The 15,633-nt window shown below is 31.8% G+C and overlaps 1 protein-coding gene across 1 annotated transcript; it reads left to right on the top strand.

Annotated features, from left to right (window-relative positions):
• The first annotated feature begins 345 nt into the window (after positions 1–345).
• On the top strand, positions 346–7,946 carry LOC148781135 (putative LRR receptor-like serine/threonine-protein kinase At1g06840). Its single transcript, XM_088874042.1, has 4 exons — positions 346–819; positions 1,103–1,353; positions 6,856–6,990; positions 7,440–7,946. The coding sequence occupies exons 1-4, from the start codon at positions 762–764 to the stop codon at positions 7,773–7,775; spliced, it is 780 nt and encodes a 259-aa protein (XP_088730168.1). The 5' UTR covers positions 346–761; the 3' UTR covers positions 7,776–7,946.
• Positions 7,947–15,633: the final 7,687 nt, after the last annotated feature.

Below are 15,633 nucleotides of genomic sequence, written 5' to 3'. Positions count from 1 at the left end.
TATCAATTATTTTCCCTATACTTTTTTATATTTTAAAGAGACAGAAACTACAGAATGCAGGTATCAATTATTTTTCCCTATACTTTTTTTATGTTATAAAGAGGTAAACAATCAAAATTTTAATTTACTATGGGCTTTGGAAAAATAACGGTTGAGTTGGGCTTGTCTTGGCTTGGCCTAGGCCCAGCTCACAAGCTACATTTTGTGGCCCCGTCCCTAGTTTTTTAGGGCCAATCACGCTCACCCAATTGCCACCCCTAATGAGATAGAAAGATAGGGTAGGGGGTCCATCTCCCCTATTTCTTGCCTAATTTTATAAAGAAACATTGACACATTCCTACATTTGACATCCATCCATTTTTAAAGATTAAATGGACGGTCTCTCCAAAAAAGTTAAACATACTCTAAATATTTCTTTCATAAAATTATCATTCTTTAGTTTTTAAAATTTATTTATTTTTTACATATTTATGATCTCCATGTTAAATATTATATATACTTTAAAAATCAGATAAAAAAATTATCTTAAAACGAATAATAAAAAGGTCCCAATTCTAGATATGAGTCCTAGGTCCCAAAAATCTCATCCTTCAATAAAATATCAAGTATTCCACCTAAATTAGAGATAGATAGTAGGGTGATGATCCGAGAGATGGAGGGGAGAGAGAGAGAGAGTAGGGTCATGATCAAATAGAGATGGTCCAGCTCTTCCTCTATCTTCTGCCCATAATCAAGAGATATCAGCAAGTCCTCGTAAATCAATGGTTCACTTGGTTTATGAGTTCATGCCAAACGGCAACCTGCGAAATCACCTTTCTGGTATTCCTCTTGGACCTTGTTTGTGTAACACTTACTTTCTTTGTTTTTTCATACTATTTTTTGCATGATATTTGTTGCCTTTGACAATAAAAAGTAGTGACAGTTGAAGTCTTCGCTTGGGAGACTTTATTTTGTTTTCCGAGAAATTCCAGATAAAAAGCTGAAGTGCTTTGCAGTACATATGAGTGTATGCATTCATAAATGAGGCATCAAATTATTGGCCTTTTTTTAAACATGATTTCATCACACCCGTATTTCTGCTTACTACCAATGACTTTGACAGAAAAAGTGAAGGAACCATTGAATTTTGCCATGAGGCTACGCCTAGCATTGGGCTCAGCTCGAGGCATATCATATCCTCACAATGAAGCCAATCCTCCTATATTCCACCGTGATATCAAAGCCAGCAACATTTTGTTGGATTCGCAATTTATCGCTAAAGTTGCAGATTTTGGGCTGTCAAGGCTTGCGCCTGTTCCGGAGCTTGAGGGTGATGCCCCAGAACACGTTTCCACTGTGGTGAAAGGCACCCCGGTAAGGTTATTATTCACAATTAACATATTGGTGTACCGTTAGAACTTCAAAATCTTTTTGGTGCAATTCCAATTTATACTGGGAAAGAATATCTAATACAGTGCGTATGGTATACGGTATGCACCCAGGGCATCAACGCCTATCTCCTTAGTGATGGATAGTGAGGATTAGTCATTGTTGACAATAAGTGACATTCACCAGGTTATGGGTATTCTCCATTATCCATTGTTGAGAGTAGAGGCTAGATGCCTTGGCCATGTGCCATATTTCATACACAGGTCCTATACTCTCCTTTTCCTATATATAAAATAAATGATATATATACATACATATATGGGTTATTCTAGAATGAACTATGCTAATAGTGAATTTAGAATTTAGTATTTCAAAATTTTTTAGCATAAAATACCCTTACATGGTCAAAAAGGACCTTACTATAAATATTTCATATACTTCGGAAAGGGTATTTTGGTCTTTTCAAAATCCCGCTAAAACTCAATTTCAAATTCAAACAGATTCTTTTGACTTTTTAAATGATGATTGGACTTTAAAGGTAAGTTAAAATTAAATTTTCAAATAAGCAATTGTTAATATATTTTTTCATATTGTATCGGCATTTTATGTTAAAAATTTTGAAATACTTAATTCTAAGTTCACCATTAATATGGTGTATTCTAAAATAATCCTATATATATATATATATATATATATATATATATATATATATATATATATATATATATATATATATATATATATATATATATATATGGGATAATCTAAACTTCAAAACCCTTCAAATTACAAAGGTTCAAGATAGAGACAGTTGTGAAGAGTGGATTTATTAATTTTGTAATCTATTTTTTTAAAAAAAGTTACTTTTGTGGGGCAATTTTGTAAATATTACTACAAGACAGATTACGTTGTCATCTCCATACGGGGTAAAGTTGAAATTTTAACTAAAAGACAAGGGCACTCTACAAATAAAGTGCCAGGACACTAACTTTTAAAATGCCATTATGCTTTTGTGAAAATTTCAAATTTACCCTTGCTTGATGGTAAAGTTATCTATTTAAATAATTTTGTAATAAAAAAGTAATGATTGTTTTGATAAATACCCCCATCACAACCCCATCTAACTTGAACATTTGTATTTTGAGGGGTTGTTAACTCTAGACAAACCCTATATATATATTAATGGTGTATTCTAAAATAATCCTATATATATATATATATATATATATATGGGATAATCTAAACTTCAAAACCCTTCAAATTACAAAGGTTCAAGATAGAGACAGTTGTGAAGAGTGGATTTATTAATTTTGTAATCTATTTTTTTAAAAAAAGTTACTTTTGTGGGGCAATTTTGTAAATATTACTACAAGACAGATTACGTTGTCATCTCCATATGGGGTAAAGTTGAAATTTTAACTAAAAGACAAGGGCACTCTACAAATAAAGTGCCAGGACACTAACTTTTAAAATGCCATTATGCTTTTGTGAAAATTTCAAATTTACCCTTGCTTGATGGTAAAGTTATCTATTTAAATAATTTTGTAATAAAAAAGTAATGATTGTTTTGATAAATACCCCCATCACAACCCCATCTAACTTGAACATTTGTATTTTGAGGGGTTGTTAACTCTAGACAAACCCTATATATATATTAATGGTGTATTCTAAAATAATCCTATATATATATATATATATATATCTATGGGATAATCTAAACTTCAAAACCCTTCAAATTACAAAGGTTCAAGATAGAGACAGTTGTGAAGAGTGGATTTATTAATTTTGTAATCTATTTTTTTAAAAAAAGTTACTTTTGTGGGGCAATTTTGTAAATATTACTACAAGACAGATTACGTTGTCATCTCCATACGGGGTAAAGTTGAAATTTTAACTAAAAGACAAGGGCACTCTACAAATAAAGTGCCAGGACACTAACTTTTAAAATGCCATTATGCTTTTGTGAAAATTTCAAATTTACCCTTGCTTGATGGTAAAGTTATCTATTTAAATAATTTTGTAATAAAAAAGTAATGATTGTTTTGATAAATACCCCCATCACAACCCCATCTAACTTGAACATTTGTATTTTGAGGGGTTGTTAACTCTAGACAAACCCTATATATATATTAATGGTGTATTCTAAAATAATCCTATATATATATATATATATATATATATGGGATAATCTAAACTTCAAAACCCTTCAAATTACAAAGGTTCAAGATAGAGACAGTTGTGAAGAGTGGATTTATTAATTTTGTAATCTATTTTTTTTAAAAAAGTTACTTTTGTGGGGCAATTTTGTAAATATTACTACAAGACAGATTACGTTGTCATCTCCATACGGGGTAAAGTTGAAATTTTAACTAAAAGACAAGGGCACTCTACAAATAAAGTGCCAGGACACTAACTTTTAAAATGCCATTATGCTTTTGTGAAAATTTCAAATTTACCCTTGCTTGATGGTAAAGTTATCTATTTAAATAATTTTGTAATAAAAAAGTAATGATTGTTTTGATAAATACCCCCATCACAACCCCATCTAACTTGAACATTTGTATTTTGAGGGGTTGTTAACTCTAGACAAACCCTATATATATATTAATGGTGTATTCTAAAATAATCCTATATATATATATATATATATATATATGGGATAATCTAAACTTCAAAACCCTTCAAATTACAAAGGTTCAAGATAGAGACAGTTGTGAAGAGTGGATTTATTAATTTTGTAATCTATTTTTTTTAAAAAAGTTACTTTTGTGGGGCAATTTTGTAAATATTACTACAAGACAGATTACGTTGTCATCTCCATACGGGGTAAAGTTGAAATTTTAACTAAAAGACAAGGGCACTCTACAAATAAAGTGCCAGGACACTAACTTTTAAAATGCCATTATGCTTTTGTGAAAATTTCAAATTTACCCTTGCTTGATGGTAAAGTTATCTATTTAAATAATTTTGTAATAAAAAAGTAATGATTGTTTTGATAAATACCCCCATCACAACCCCATCTAACTTGAACATTTGTATTTTGAGGGGTTGTTAACTCTAGACAAACCCTATATATATATTAATGGTGTATTCTAAAATAATCCTATATATATATATATATATATATATGGGATAATCTAAACTTCAAAACCCTTCAAATTACAAAGGTTCAAGATAGAGACAGTTGTGAAGAGTGGATTTATTAATTTTGTAATCTATTTTTTTAAAAAAAGTTACTTTTGTGGGGCAATTTTGTAAATATTACTACAAGACAGATTACGTTGTCATCTCCATACGGGGTAAAGTTGAAATTTTAACTAAAAGACAAGGGCACTCTACAAATAAAGTGCCAGGACACTAACTTTTAAAATGCCATTATGCTTTTGTGAAAATTTCAAATTTACCCTTGCTTGATGGTAAAGTTATCTATTTAAATAATTTTGTAATAAAAAAGTAATGATTGTTTTGATAAATACCCCCATCACAACCCCATCTAACTTGAACATTTGTATTTTGAGGGGTTGTTAACTCTAGACAAACCCTATATATATATTAATGGTGTATTCTAAAATAATCCTATATATATATATATATATATATGGGATAATCTAAACTTCAAAACCCTTCAAATTACAAAGGTTCAAGATAGAGACAGTTGTGAAGAGTGGATTTATTAATTTTGTAATCTATTTTTTTAAAAAAAGTTACTTTTGTGGGGCAATTTTGTAAATATTACTACAAGACAGATTACGTTGTCATCTCCATACGGGGTAAAGTTGAAATTTTAACTAAAAGACAAGGGCACTCTACAAATAAAGTGCCAGGACACTAACTTTTAAAATGCCATTATGCTTTTGTGAAAATTTCAAATTTACCCTTGCTTGATGGTAAAGTTATCTATTTAAATAATTTTGTAATAAAAAAGTAATGATTGTTTTGATAAATACCCCCATCACAACCCCATCTAACTTGAACATTTGTATTTTGAGGGGTTGTTAACTCTAGACAAACCCTATATATATATATATATATATATATATATATATATATATATATATATATATATATATATATATATATATATATATATATATATATATATATATATATATATATATATATATATATATATAGAGAGAGAGAGAGGGAAAAGATCTTGTTAGCTCACAGGCTGATGAAATAGTATAAGCTCAACAACCCATATTGAATCTAGACCGATCTAATGGTCACAACCTCATTTCGTAATATGATTTTAATATTTTTTCTATTAATTCAAATCACATAAAATTTTGGGCATCCATTCTTCTCATAAAGGTGCACCTAATAAAAATATTTTAAAAAAAATTCGCAAAAAATAAATTGACCAAAATACTCTTGAAACTTTCAGGGGTATTTTAAATAATTTGTTTTTTTGTGAATTATTTTTTATATATTTTTATTAGATTCTCCTAATAGATGTTCAAACTTTCAAGTGATTTGGATTTGTAAAAAAAAATTAAAATTAAAATACAAAATACAAACATGACCATTGGATCGGTCCAGATTCAATCTGGACCATTGGGCATTTACTATAGTTGTCAGCTAGTGGGCTGACCTCATATTCTCCCTATATATATATATATATATATATATATATGGAAAAAGCTGGAGTAGCTATAGCTACATATGATCCCAACGACCCAGATTCAATCTGGGCCAATCTAACGGTCACAACCTCATTTTGTATTTTAATTTTAATTTTTTTTTATAAATCCAAATCACATGAAATTTTAGGCATCTATTCTTCTCATCAAGACGCATGTAATAAAAATATTAAAAAATAAATTCGTAAAATTTAAATAGACTAAAATACCCCTAAAAAGTTTCAAGGGCATTTTAGTCGATATATTTGTTTGTAAATTATTTTTTTGATATTTTTATTAGATTATCCTATTTTTAAAGAACACATGTTCAAAATTTCAAATGATTTGAAATTATAGAAAAATATTAAAATTCAAATACGAAATGCAATTGTGATCATTGGATTTGCCCATATTGAATTTGAGTCATTGGGCTCATATGTAGATGTAGGCTAGTAGGTCTACATTAGCTTTTTCCGATATATATATATATATATATATATATATATATATATATGAGTTCAATAATGGCTTCTTTTGGTATTTTGTGTAATGATAATCCGTAGGGTTTAGGGTTGAGGATACAATGCACACAAGCAACATGTCTTACGCAGGTGCTAATGTACAATTTTTTGAAGAGACTGGAGATGAATAAATTTGGCAAAATTTACCAAATAAAATCAATTTATGAATCTATGTGCTTTAATCTTCATATTTATATCTTGTTTTTATGAATATATTAGGGCAATGGTTGCTTGATAGCCATATTTGGATGACCAATGGATTGCATGTCATTTTTTTTGGTAATCTTTGCTCTTTGGAAGCTGAGAGTTTCAGTTTGTCATATATAATTTGGATCTTGTTGCAGGGTTACCTTGATCCAGAATACTTCTTAACCCACAAGTTAACAGACAAAAGCGATGTGTATAGTTTGGGAGTTGTGTTTCACGAGCTCCTAACTGGGATGCATCCCATTTCACATGGGAAAAATATTGTCCGAGAAGTAAGTCTTAATACTGCTCATGGTGTTTTTTACATAACAATTATATTTGTGTGCAAAAAATTGCTTTACCACCTCTTGGCTACCCTACTCCATTTATTTCTTTCTCCATTCTTGATTATTTATTCAGGGCCTTTCAGATTTTTTCCACCATATTGTCGGTTTTGTGCAACTGTGTATACTGTAATGCCTGAGTTTTATAATCCTGTGTTGATTCCTAGCATTCTACTTTTACTTAATGGAGTAATCACCTATGCAAAATAACTAATAAAATCAATAAAAGAAAGTAATATCAGCAAAATTGCTGTAATAATAAGAAATTATGTGTGTGCGCGTGTGTGTTGCGAGAGAGAGAGAGAGAGAGAGAGAGAGAGAGAGCATACTTACTGTTTTATCATTTATACTGCATAATTTGGTCTAGAAGCTGAATCATTCTCTCTCTTAATCCCCAGGTAAACAACGCGTACCAATCAGGAATGCTATGCTCAATTGTCGACCCACATATGGGCTCTTACCCTTCGGAATGTATCGAACAGTTTGCAAGGTTGGCTTTTCGGTGTTGCCTTGATGACACAGAGGGCCGACCTGCCATGACCGAGGTGGTTCGAGAGCTCGAAATCATCTGGAAAATGACCCCAGAGTCTGACTCTCTGCCATCTGAATCCGTGGACATAGCCACTGGAAAATTAACTCCCTCCTCATCCTCTGATAAGAAACCATTCTTATCATATGATGTTTCGGGAAGCGATCTTCTTAGTGGCGTGATCCCGCGCATTGCTCCTCGCTGAGATGGATACCATTTTATTTATGGCTATGATACCATGGCTTCTTCCTAGTTATATTACCCAACCATGCCTTTTCTTCTACGAGTGGTCCACTGTATGTGTGTATTTGTGTTTGTATATTTGTACATTAGTGTATTAACTTCAAGGTTATCCTAATTTTTTGGTTGCTGAGTATGCAGCTAGTGTTAACACCCCCCCCCCCCCCCCCCCCCCTTCCATTGATGACTCTGCAGTTTTGTGTTTTTATTTAGGAAAGTATTGTCTGGCAATTGTGTTTTAAGCTGCAGAAATTTTGATGGAAAATATATATTTGTCATTGAAAAACTGACAAATTGATCATCCCAACCTCTATAATCATGTGTATGATAAAAATTGATTTCAAACCCTAAAGATGGTCTATTTACCACTTTTTTGACCACCTGTTTCAAGTGTTGCAGGCCAGTGCAAGGCTCTTTCGCCTTTTTGGTGCCGGAACTGCATTTTCTAGTGTATTTTCTTAGGTGTTGTTTAACCAAATATGGTAAAGATGCAGCCCTACGAAAACCACACCCATTTATTTATTCTCTCCTTACAGTGCATAATTTATATGCATATACACAAGTTTATTGGTACATAAAAGTTCCATCATGTTTTCGTTCATTTTTAGTGGGGAGTGCTCTATTTATACGAGTAAACTGTTCAGGCATGTGGTCAAGTTCCTTTCTTTCCCTTAAACCTTTGGTGTTTGGTATTTCTTTTAGTATTGTCATTTGTGAATTGATTTATAATGTTATGTAAATGAAAATTTATACAAAAAGATCATTTATTCTAGTACAACAAGGTCACAATTACTCTTGTCCAGAGGATTTTAAATTGGGTGGTTGTAAGTATGCCCTTGACTAGATTTAATATTTAAAAACAAATTTCTTAGACTTTGTGATACAATTCAAGCTGTCCAACTTGACATCTAGTGATTATGAGTGATTGTGACATTCTTGTAGTAATAGTAAATGATCTCATACTATAGAATCTCTATATAAATATCTAAACACAATATTCATTTTGTGTGAAAGAGCATAGCAAGATAAAAGTATGGTTTCTTGGGGGAGGGGAAACTTATATTAGTTTTCAACTAGCAATGGTTAGATCAAACCGTACAAAGCATTGGTTAGCTGTCTAAGTGGAAGAAGCGTTTTGATAACTATGGTTGGGTTTGCCAAAGTATGAATAGAGTCGTCCATCGAGTTCTAATAGAGGTTTCATGGGGATGAAGCAGCGAGATTCAGCTATCTTCTTATCTAGTTTCTTATTTATAAACTCAAGATTGTATATAGCATGCTCCTGTAGGGGCATATTTTAGATTTGGTCCATAATGTAAAAGACCTATTTAGGCATAAATTCTCGATCTAAAATTTTGGGATCTACTTTAAAATTGCCAAATGAGTAATTTTGGAAAAACAAAAGGATTAGAGTGAGTTTTTGTAAGAAAAATAGTGATATGAGATTGAAAAGTGCAGTACAATTGCAAATGATTTCCTGTTTTCCATTTTTCTGTCAAATTATATCCATGAAAATTATCATTCAAAATTTACTGTTAAATATGGTATTTTTTATCCGAAGGAGCATAAACCAGCGAAAGCACAAAATCTTTTGATCTTAAAATTAAATGGGATGGTTGATCATGAGGAGGTGTGTTGAGTTAACTCAACGTCACAAAGACATTTTACGGCTGCAAAATTTTTTCTTTTTTCTTTTGGGTAAGCCGGTAGGGGAGAAGATCCCCTACCTGTTTTTCATTAAATAAAAGTAGAGAAGATTCAAATCATTGTTACAATTCTGTCATAGGGCAATTATGCCAAATCGTGAATTAAAGACAGATAAATGAAATTTGGCGGTCTAGCACAACAAACTGTAGCAGCAGAGAGAGATATCCCCTTCTTGGCAATTGTATCGATTATCATGGTGGCCTCCCGATAGATGTAAAAAATGCTCCACTTATGATATGAGAGTTTGTGACGACAGTTGGCTGCTACCATGTGAAGTGCAATGGAGTCATGCACGCCCTTTAATAGCATTTACAAGCAATGACGAATCACTTCTTGTAATAGGAAAATTACCTTCTAATGAAAAACAATTCTAAAATTGAAATATCAGCCCGTGTTTCAGAATATATTTGCTACAAAAGAATTTACAAATGGCCACATTTTTTTTACCACATTAAAATAGAAAGTGTGTGGTCTGTATAAGGCCGAGGCCCTAAACCATCAAAGTAAGGCATCGAAAGATGCTGTTTCAATATTGGAAATCTTTGTAATGGTTTGAAGTTTTATTTTTATATCTAATTATAATTTTTAAATCTTAAAAAATAGTGCATATCGAGCAGATCTATGAACACTTGAAAATCTTAAAAATTGACCGTCCAAAACTGTATTATAAGATGCACTATTTTCGATACTTGAAATCCATTTTTTTCATGTTTGTTTATCTTGAGGTTGAGATAATGAATTTGAAGATTTTGTGCATTGAAACAATCACTTCTAATAAATTTTTGAGGTGCACTTTAATTTTGATTGTTTAAGGCCTCTCCCGTATCTAAACTTTTTCCAATTAAAAATAAATCTAGCTATTTTAAAAACAAGCTCTCACACACTCTCCCCTATTTTGGAGTAAATAACTAGAAGAGCATTTAGTGCTTATCTTGGTCAACTACTCATCATCTTTCTTTGGCTGATTTGTACCTAAATCCATTATGCCTAGGGCTACCAAGGAGCCTAGTCCAGCCCGCGGGCTTCCAAGAGAGTCCTGATTTTCGGGCCGGATTTGGGCTACTTGATGAGGCTTGCTCTTCTGGCCGAGACCCAAACGTGGTAGGCTTGAAATGATTTTCTGCTAGATTTGCTCCTACCTTGGCCTGGCCCAAAAAATTAGATACATGCTTTATATATTAAATAAGAAATTTTATATATATATATAATTTTTTTTTTTTTTTTTTTTTGAGCATGGCCAGGGTCATGTCAAAATGCCATTTTGGGCCTGGGCTTGGGCCCATCCTGTTGGCATGCCTAATGGTGCCTATTATTTCATTCATGAATCGTGGTTGAGTTATCTTGCATCACACCCGGTGCAGTGCCCAAGTGACTTGGTCCATAGTTGGTCAAGAAATCATGAACGGCCATGTTGGTGGAAGAGCACTATGACTTCTAGGTTACATAATCTTATAACCATAATTGGGCTAGAGCACGTCCATTCATAAGTTAGCAATTACTAGCTTACACATGTTTATGCTACTCTTATATTATATGTAAACCTGAGGACTGGACCCTTGATTTGGGTGGTCAGGGCAGCAGTGCCACAATAGAAAGTCAAGAGTTCAAATCTTACATATTAACCTGTCAATAAATAAAATATGATGATCATATGTGATATCTCATTTTGTAGCTGGATTGCATATCGCATGTTATTAGATGCCCCCAGTGTCATGAAAAATGGTGACTCCTGCATGGGCGTGTCTGATACACTTGGACCAGTGTTATGAACAACGGTGACCTTTGCATGGGTGCGTCAGATACACTTAGACATGAGAAGGTACCTTGTCTAGATGACTAACTGGTAAGCTTGATCTGAATTATTGAATTTTATTTTATTTTTTGTTGACATTATTCAAATGAATTTTATGTATTTTTCTTTTGAGACTCAAGCAGGTTGAATATTCCGACTCTTTTTATGTACTTTTTTTTGTTGAGACTCGCCTGGGTTGGATATCCTGACTCGGTTAAATCATCATATGTCTCGAGTTTGGATCTCAACGAGTCCAACTCAAGTGTTGGGCTCTAAGAGTTTCTTTTTTTTGGTGGTTCAACAATACGAATCAACCATTGAAGCCCAAAAGGAGTGGGAAAAGATTGTACAAGGTTGAGCTTTGATTATGGGTGGAGTGTCTTCTTCGAGTGTTAGCAAACTCGGCTGGTCAACTGGAACCGGGCACTGGCCGATCCGGTTTTGATGATCTGGCCCAGTATTTTTAAAAAATACAAAAAAATAAAATAAAATCCCATAAAATAAGGGATTTGTTTGTAATGTGTTTTTTAAATGTTTTTTATCATTTTGGCAAACATTGGAAAGTAGTTTGGTCATGAATACTTATTTTTATATTTTTTTCATCTTTTAAAAAAAATTGAACATACCTCCGGGCACAAATCGATTTTTTAAATCTATTTTTATTACTACTTTTCAAAAATTTTTTTGATGTGCTTATTTAATCATTATTTAGATATACTTTTTTAAAAAAAATATTTTTTGGACCAGCCAGGTCCTGTCCGATTAGGCCGATTGAACCAGCCAACTTACCGATTACTCGGACCTGGCCATTGGCCAGTTTTTTAAGCTGGTTCGATTTTTTGAACTATGGCGTCTTCCATGAGAGTACACGTACGTTGGTCTACGGTAACTTAATGTATGGCTGCAATACGTTGGTCTATGGTAAGTTAATTTATGGCCGCACATCCACCATACGTTCCTCGCAACAGATGGTAGAGAGGCAATAAACTTGACGAGGATCGATCTTCACTGTCCATCACAAAAAAGGATGGTTGATGCTCCTCTGGTGTACCGTACACCGTGCAACAAAGGGACATTTAAGGTGTTCTCACCTGTTCATGCGGTGGTTGTTTGCACAAGTGGTTCAGAAATCAGCAAGCCGACAATAATAAATACTTTGGGCCGGTTCTGACCTAGGGGATAGTTTAGACAAGAGGTTTAAAAACAGATCGGTGCTTCGGATCGGGCATCTAAAAACCATCCAGACAGGTGAATCGGCATTTTGGATCGAGAATCGAGTGGACTCGGTAATTTTTGTCTCAAAAAATATTTAAAAAATCGCTATAAATCTTTAAAAAAATGTTATTTTAATTTGAAAATGAATTTAAGAGTGGTGCATTATGCATTTTCATTACTTTGTAAAAATAGGTGATTATTGAGACGTTGTTTTTCTATCTGGATGTCTGTATAATTAAAATAAATAAATTAATAAATAAAATATAAGACTTAGTTATCATTGTAATTAGTATAATTATTAATTACAATATTATAATAAATGTGATTCAAAAAACAAGGGTATGACCCTTACAAATAAATAAATCTAATATATAACAATTAGTTTGGATAGAAATACAAATTTACAATAATATTTTAATAAAATTAAAAAGTAAATAAATAAATTCATACTTGCAATGTGAAGTAACTAGTTACAAACACTTTCATATTATAAGATTAAAAAAATTAATTTCCCACATAAATTAGTATCACATCAAAGTATCAAACATTTATTAATTTGTTTTACTTATCCAAAATTATTACAACTTAACTAACTATGATAATATATATGGAAATTGAGGTTGTTAGTTTATAACTTTATATTTTATAATTATTTTATTATACAAATAAAAATATAAATGTATTGTATATCATCTAATTTAAAAAATCTTATTTACAATTATAAGAAAAAATAATATATTATAAAATTTATAACATAAATAAATTAATAAATAATATAAAAGATTTGGTTATTAATAAATTAAAAAAATTATATTTGCATTGTAGGATAATTGATAAAGCAACTTGAAATAAATTCTAAAGTGGTATGAGTTAGTGTTATTTTTCTATCTTAAAATATCCTCTAAACATTTTTTTTTAATATCCAATAGACTAGAAATGGTATTATTATTATTATTATTGTTATTATCCTATGAGCTAGTACTAGTACTAATTTTTTAATCCTAATTAACTAATTATTACTTATATGATGAAATAATGCCATGATATAATAGCTTAATAAAGTTTCTATGTTTTTTTGATGAAAGATAGGGGTGGTGGGCACCCAATTATTATTTTTAATAATTTTTTTCTTTTTTTTATCCTCAAATTGCATTGCGACAATCAAACATACAACTTTCTTATTCATGACAAGCATACACCGTCGTGTGTCACCATGGCGCGTACACCATCTCACTACAACTTATCCCAAGTTAATAATATTTGTCACCCTTTTTTCAACTCACATATATATCCACATCGTTTAAGAACGAATTGTATAAAAGAATCCAACGATCGGCTACATTGAATGTTGTCTTGGCCATGTGAAGCGTGCGTATTGCACGTTGAAACTTGATTGTTAGTCACTTGTAGAGAGAAGCTTCCACAAAGTAAGGATTGTTAATCACGTGTAGGGAGAAAAAAGCTTGATTGTTAGTCACGAGTAAGGAGAAGCTTTCCTAAAGGAAGGATTGTTAATCACATGTAGGGATGAAGGTGTAAAGTGCTAGCTGACATGAAATTTGTCAATCATATTTTAAAAAGACTAGGGTGTCGGATTGAAAATTAAAAAAGTAAGGACCTGTCAGGTTTTACCAATACTGCATTTGAATCAAGGTGCCCAATTGAAAATAAAACAAGTAGGAACCCGCTAGGTTTTACCAATACTGCATTTGAACCAAGGTGCCGGATTGAAAATTAAAAAAGTAGGAACCCCGCTGGGTTTTACCAATACTGCATTTGGATCGGTGATTTTTTAAATACTGATTTAAACAGTTTAGTTTTTTAGACTGTTTAGATATTCAGGCACTGTTTAGTTTACATTCGGGCAGTTGCATTGCTCGGTTCACTATAATGAACTCCCTTCCCTTTAGGAACTCAGGGCATTCCCGAGTCAATTGCAAATTATTTATTTTTTGGGTAATTCAGGGAGCCTACCCATTTTTTAATAAGTCAGTAATTTTTTAAGCCATTAGTGGGAATGGCGGACAAGATTTCCATGGGTCCATATGCATCTCTAAAATTTATTTTAGAGATAGATTTGGAATCCCCAAGTTTAGTGGTCCACAATCTCGACCTTGATGAGTATGAAAGTAAAGAAGAAAATGATGTTTAAAAGTGAGACTTGGTCTTTTCTAAGGTTAATCTAAGACCCTCTATTTTAATCTTCGAAGGGACTGCCATTACCGACCATCCATATTTGAAAGGGATGGTTGGTGCGTCAGGTGACACATTCAAGGCACATATGTGGACGTGTATGTTCCTAGGCTTAGTACACTTTTCTATATTTCATTCATATCTTTTTTTTGTATTTTTTATTTTTTTTTCCAAAATACCCTAACTTTGAAACGTGAGATTCTAAAGTTTTCTACCTTTTCCTGTAATAAAAAAAGAATTCAGGCCATCAAAATCAGAGTTTTTTTTTTTTTTGGTGTTTATTAATAAAAAGCTCTAAAAATTTGGAAATCCATAGTTTATTTTTTTTTTTTTTTTTTTTTTTTTTTTTTTTTTTTTGTGGCAGCTAAAAAACTTCAAAAAGCAAATTAGATTTTCAAAATCTGAAGTTTTTTTTTATCTTTTTCCTCGTGCATCAACAAAAACACTTTAGATTATCAAAAGTAGTTTTTCCCTTCAAACGCGCTTAATACAAGAGTCAAGCTTTGTTAAACTTTGGATCTTTAGGCAATCTCTTCATTTAAAAAGAAAGTGAAAAAATAGGTACATATGAATGTAATAAGAGTAATGACACTATGAGACCCTTCCACACTCGTGTGAATAGGACCCTAAAAGATAACCATTAAATTTTGACACAGATTTATAAAAAAGTCATCAATATGGGTGTGGGATTTGGGCGAATGGGTTTATTGATAATTTTTCAAGAGATCTGTGTCAAAATTTAATGGTGATCATTTGGAGTTTTACTTACATGAATGTAGGAGGGTTTCATACTATCATTACTCATGTAATAATGTAAAAAAAAAAAATTCTTAATAGATTGTCTACTATTATACTATTTATCTTTATTACAAGGAGATCACAATTGTTACTAACCACTAGATGTCAAATTGGATGT

Source organism: Amborella trichopoda, chromosome 8 (genome assembly GCF_054954075.1).
Source record: "Amborella trichopoda isolate Santa Cruz 75 chromosome 8, AtrichopodaSantaCruz75HAP2 v2.0, whole genome shotgun sequence".
NCBI classification, from domain to species: domain Eukaryota; kingdom Viridiplantae; phylum Streptophyta; class Magnoliopsida; order Amborellales; family Amborellaceae; genus Amborella; species Amborella trichopoda.
This window is presented reverse-complemented; position numbering and strand designations above follow the sequence as displayed.

What these genes read in the sequence shown, in the direction of transcription:
- LOC148781135 (XM_088874042.1), top strand. Translation starts at nt 762, where the DNA reads ATGGTTCACTTGGTTTATGAGTTCATGCCAAACGGCAACCTGCGAAAT. An exon ending in CCTGCGAAATCACCTTTCTG is followed by an intron (nt 820 to 1,102) that starts GTATTCCTCTTG and finishes TGACTTTGACAG; the next exon opens with AAAAAGTGAAGGAACCATTG. An exon ending in CTGTGGTGAAAGGCACCCCG is followed by an intron (nt 1,354 to 6,855) that starts GTAAGGTTATTA and finishes ATCTTGTTGCAG; the next exon opens with GGTTACCTTGATCCAGAATA.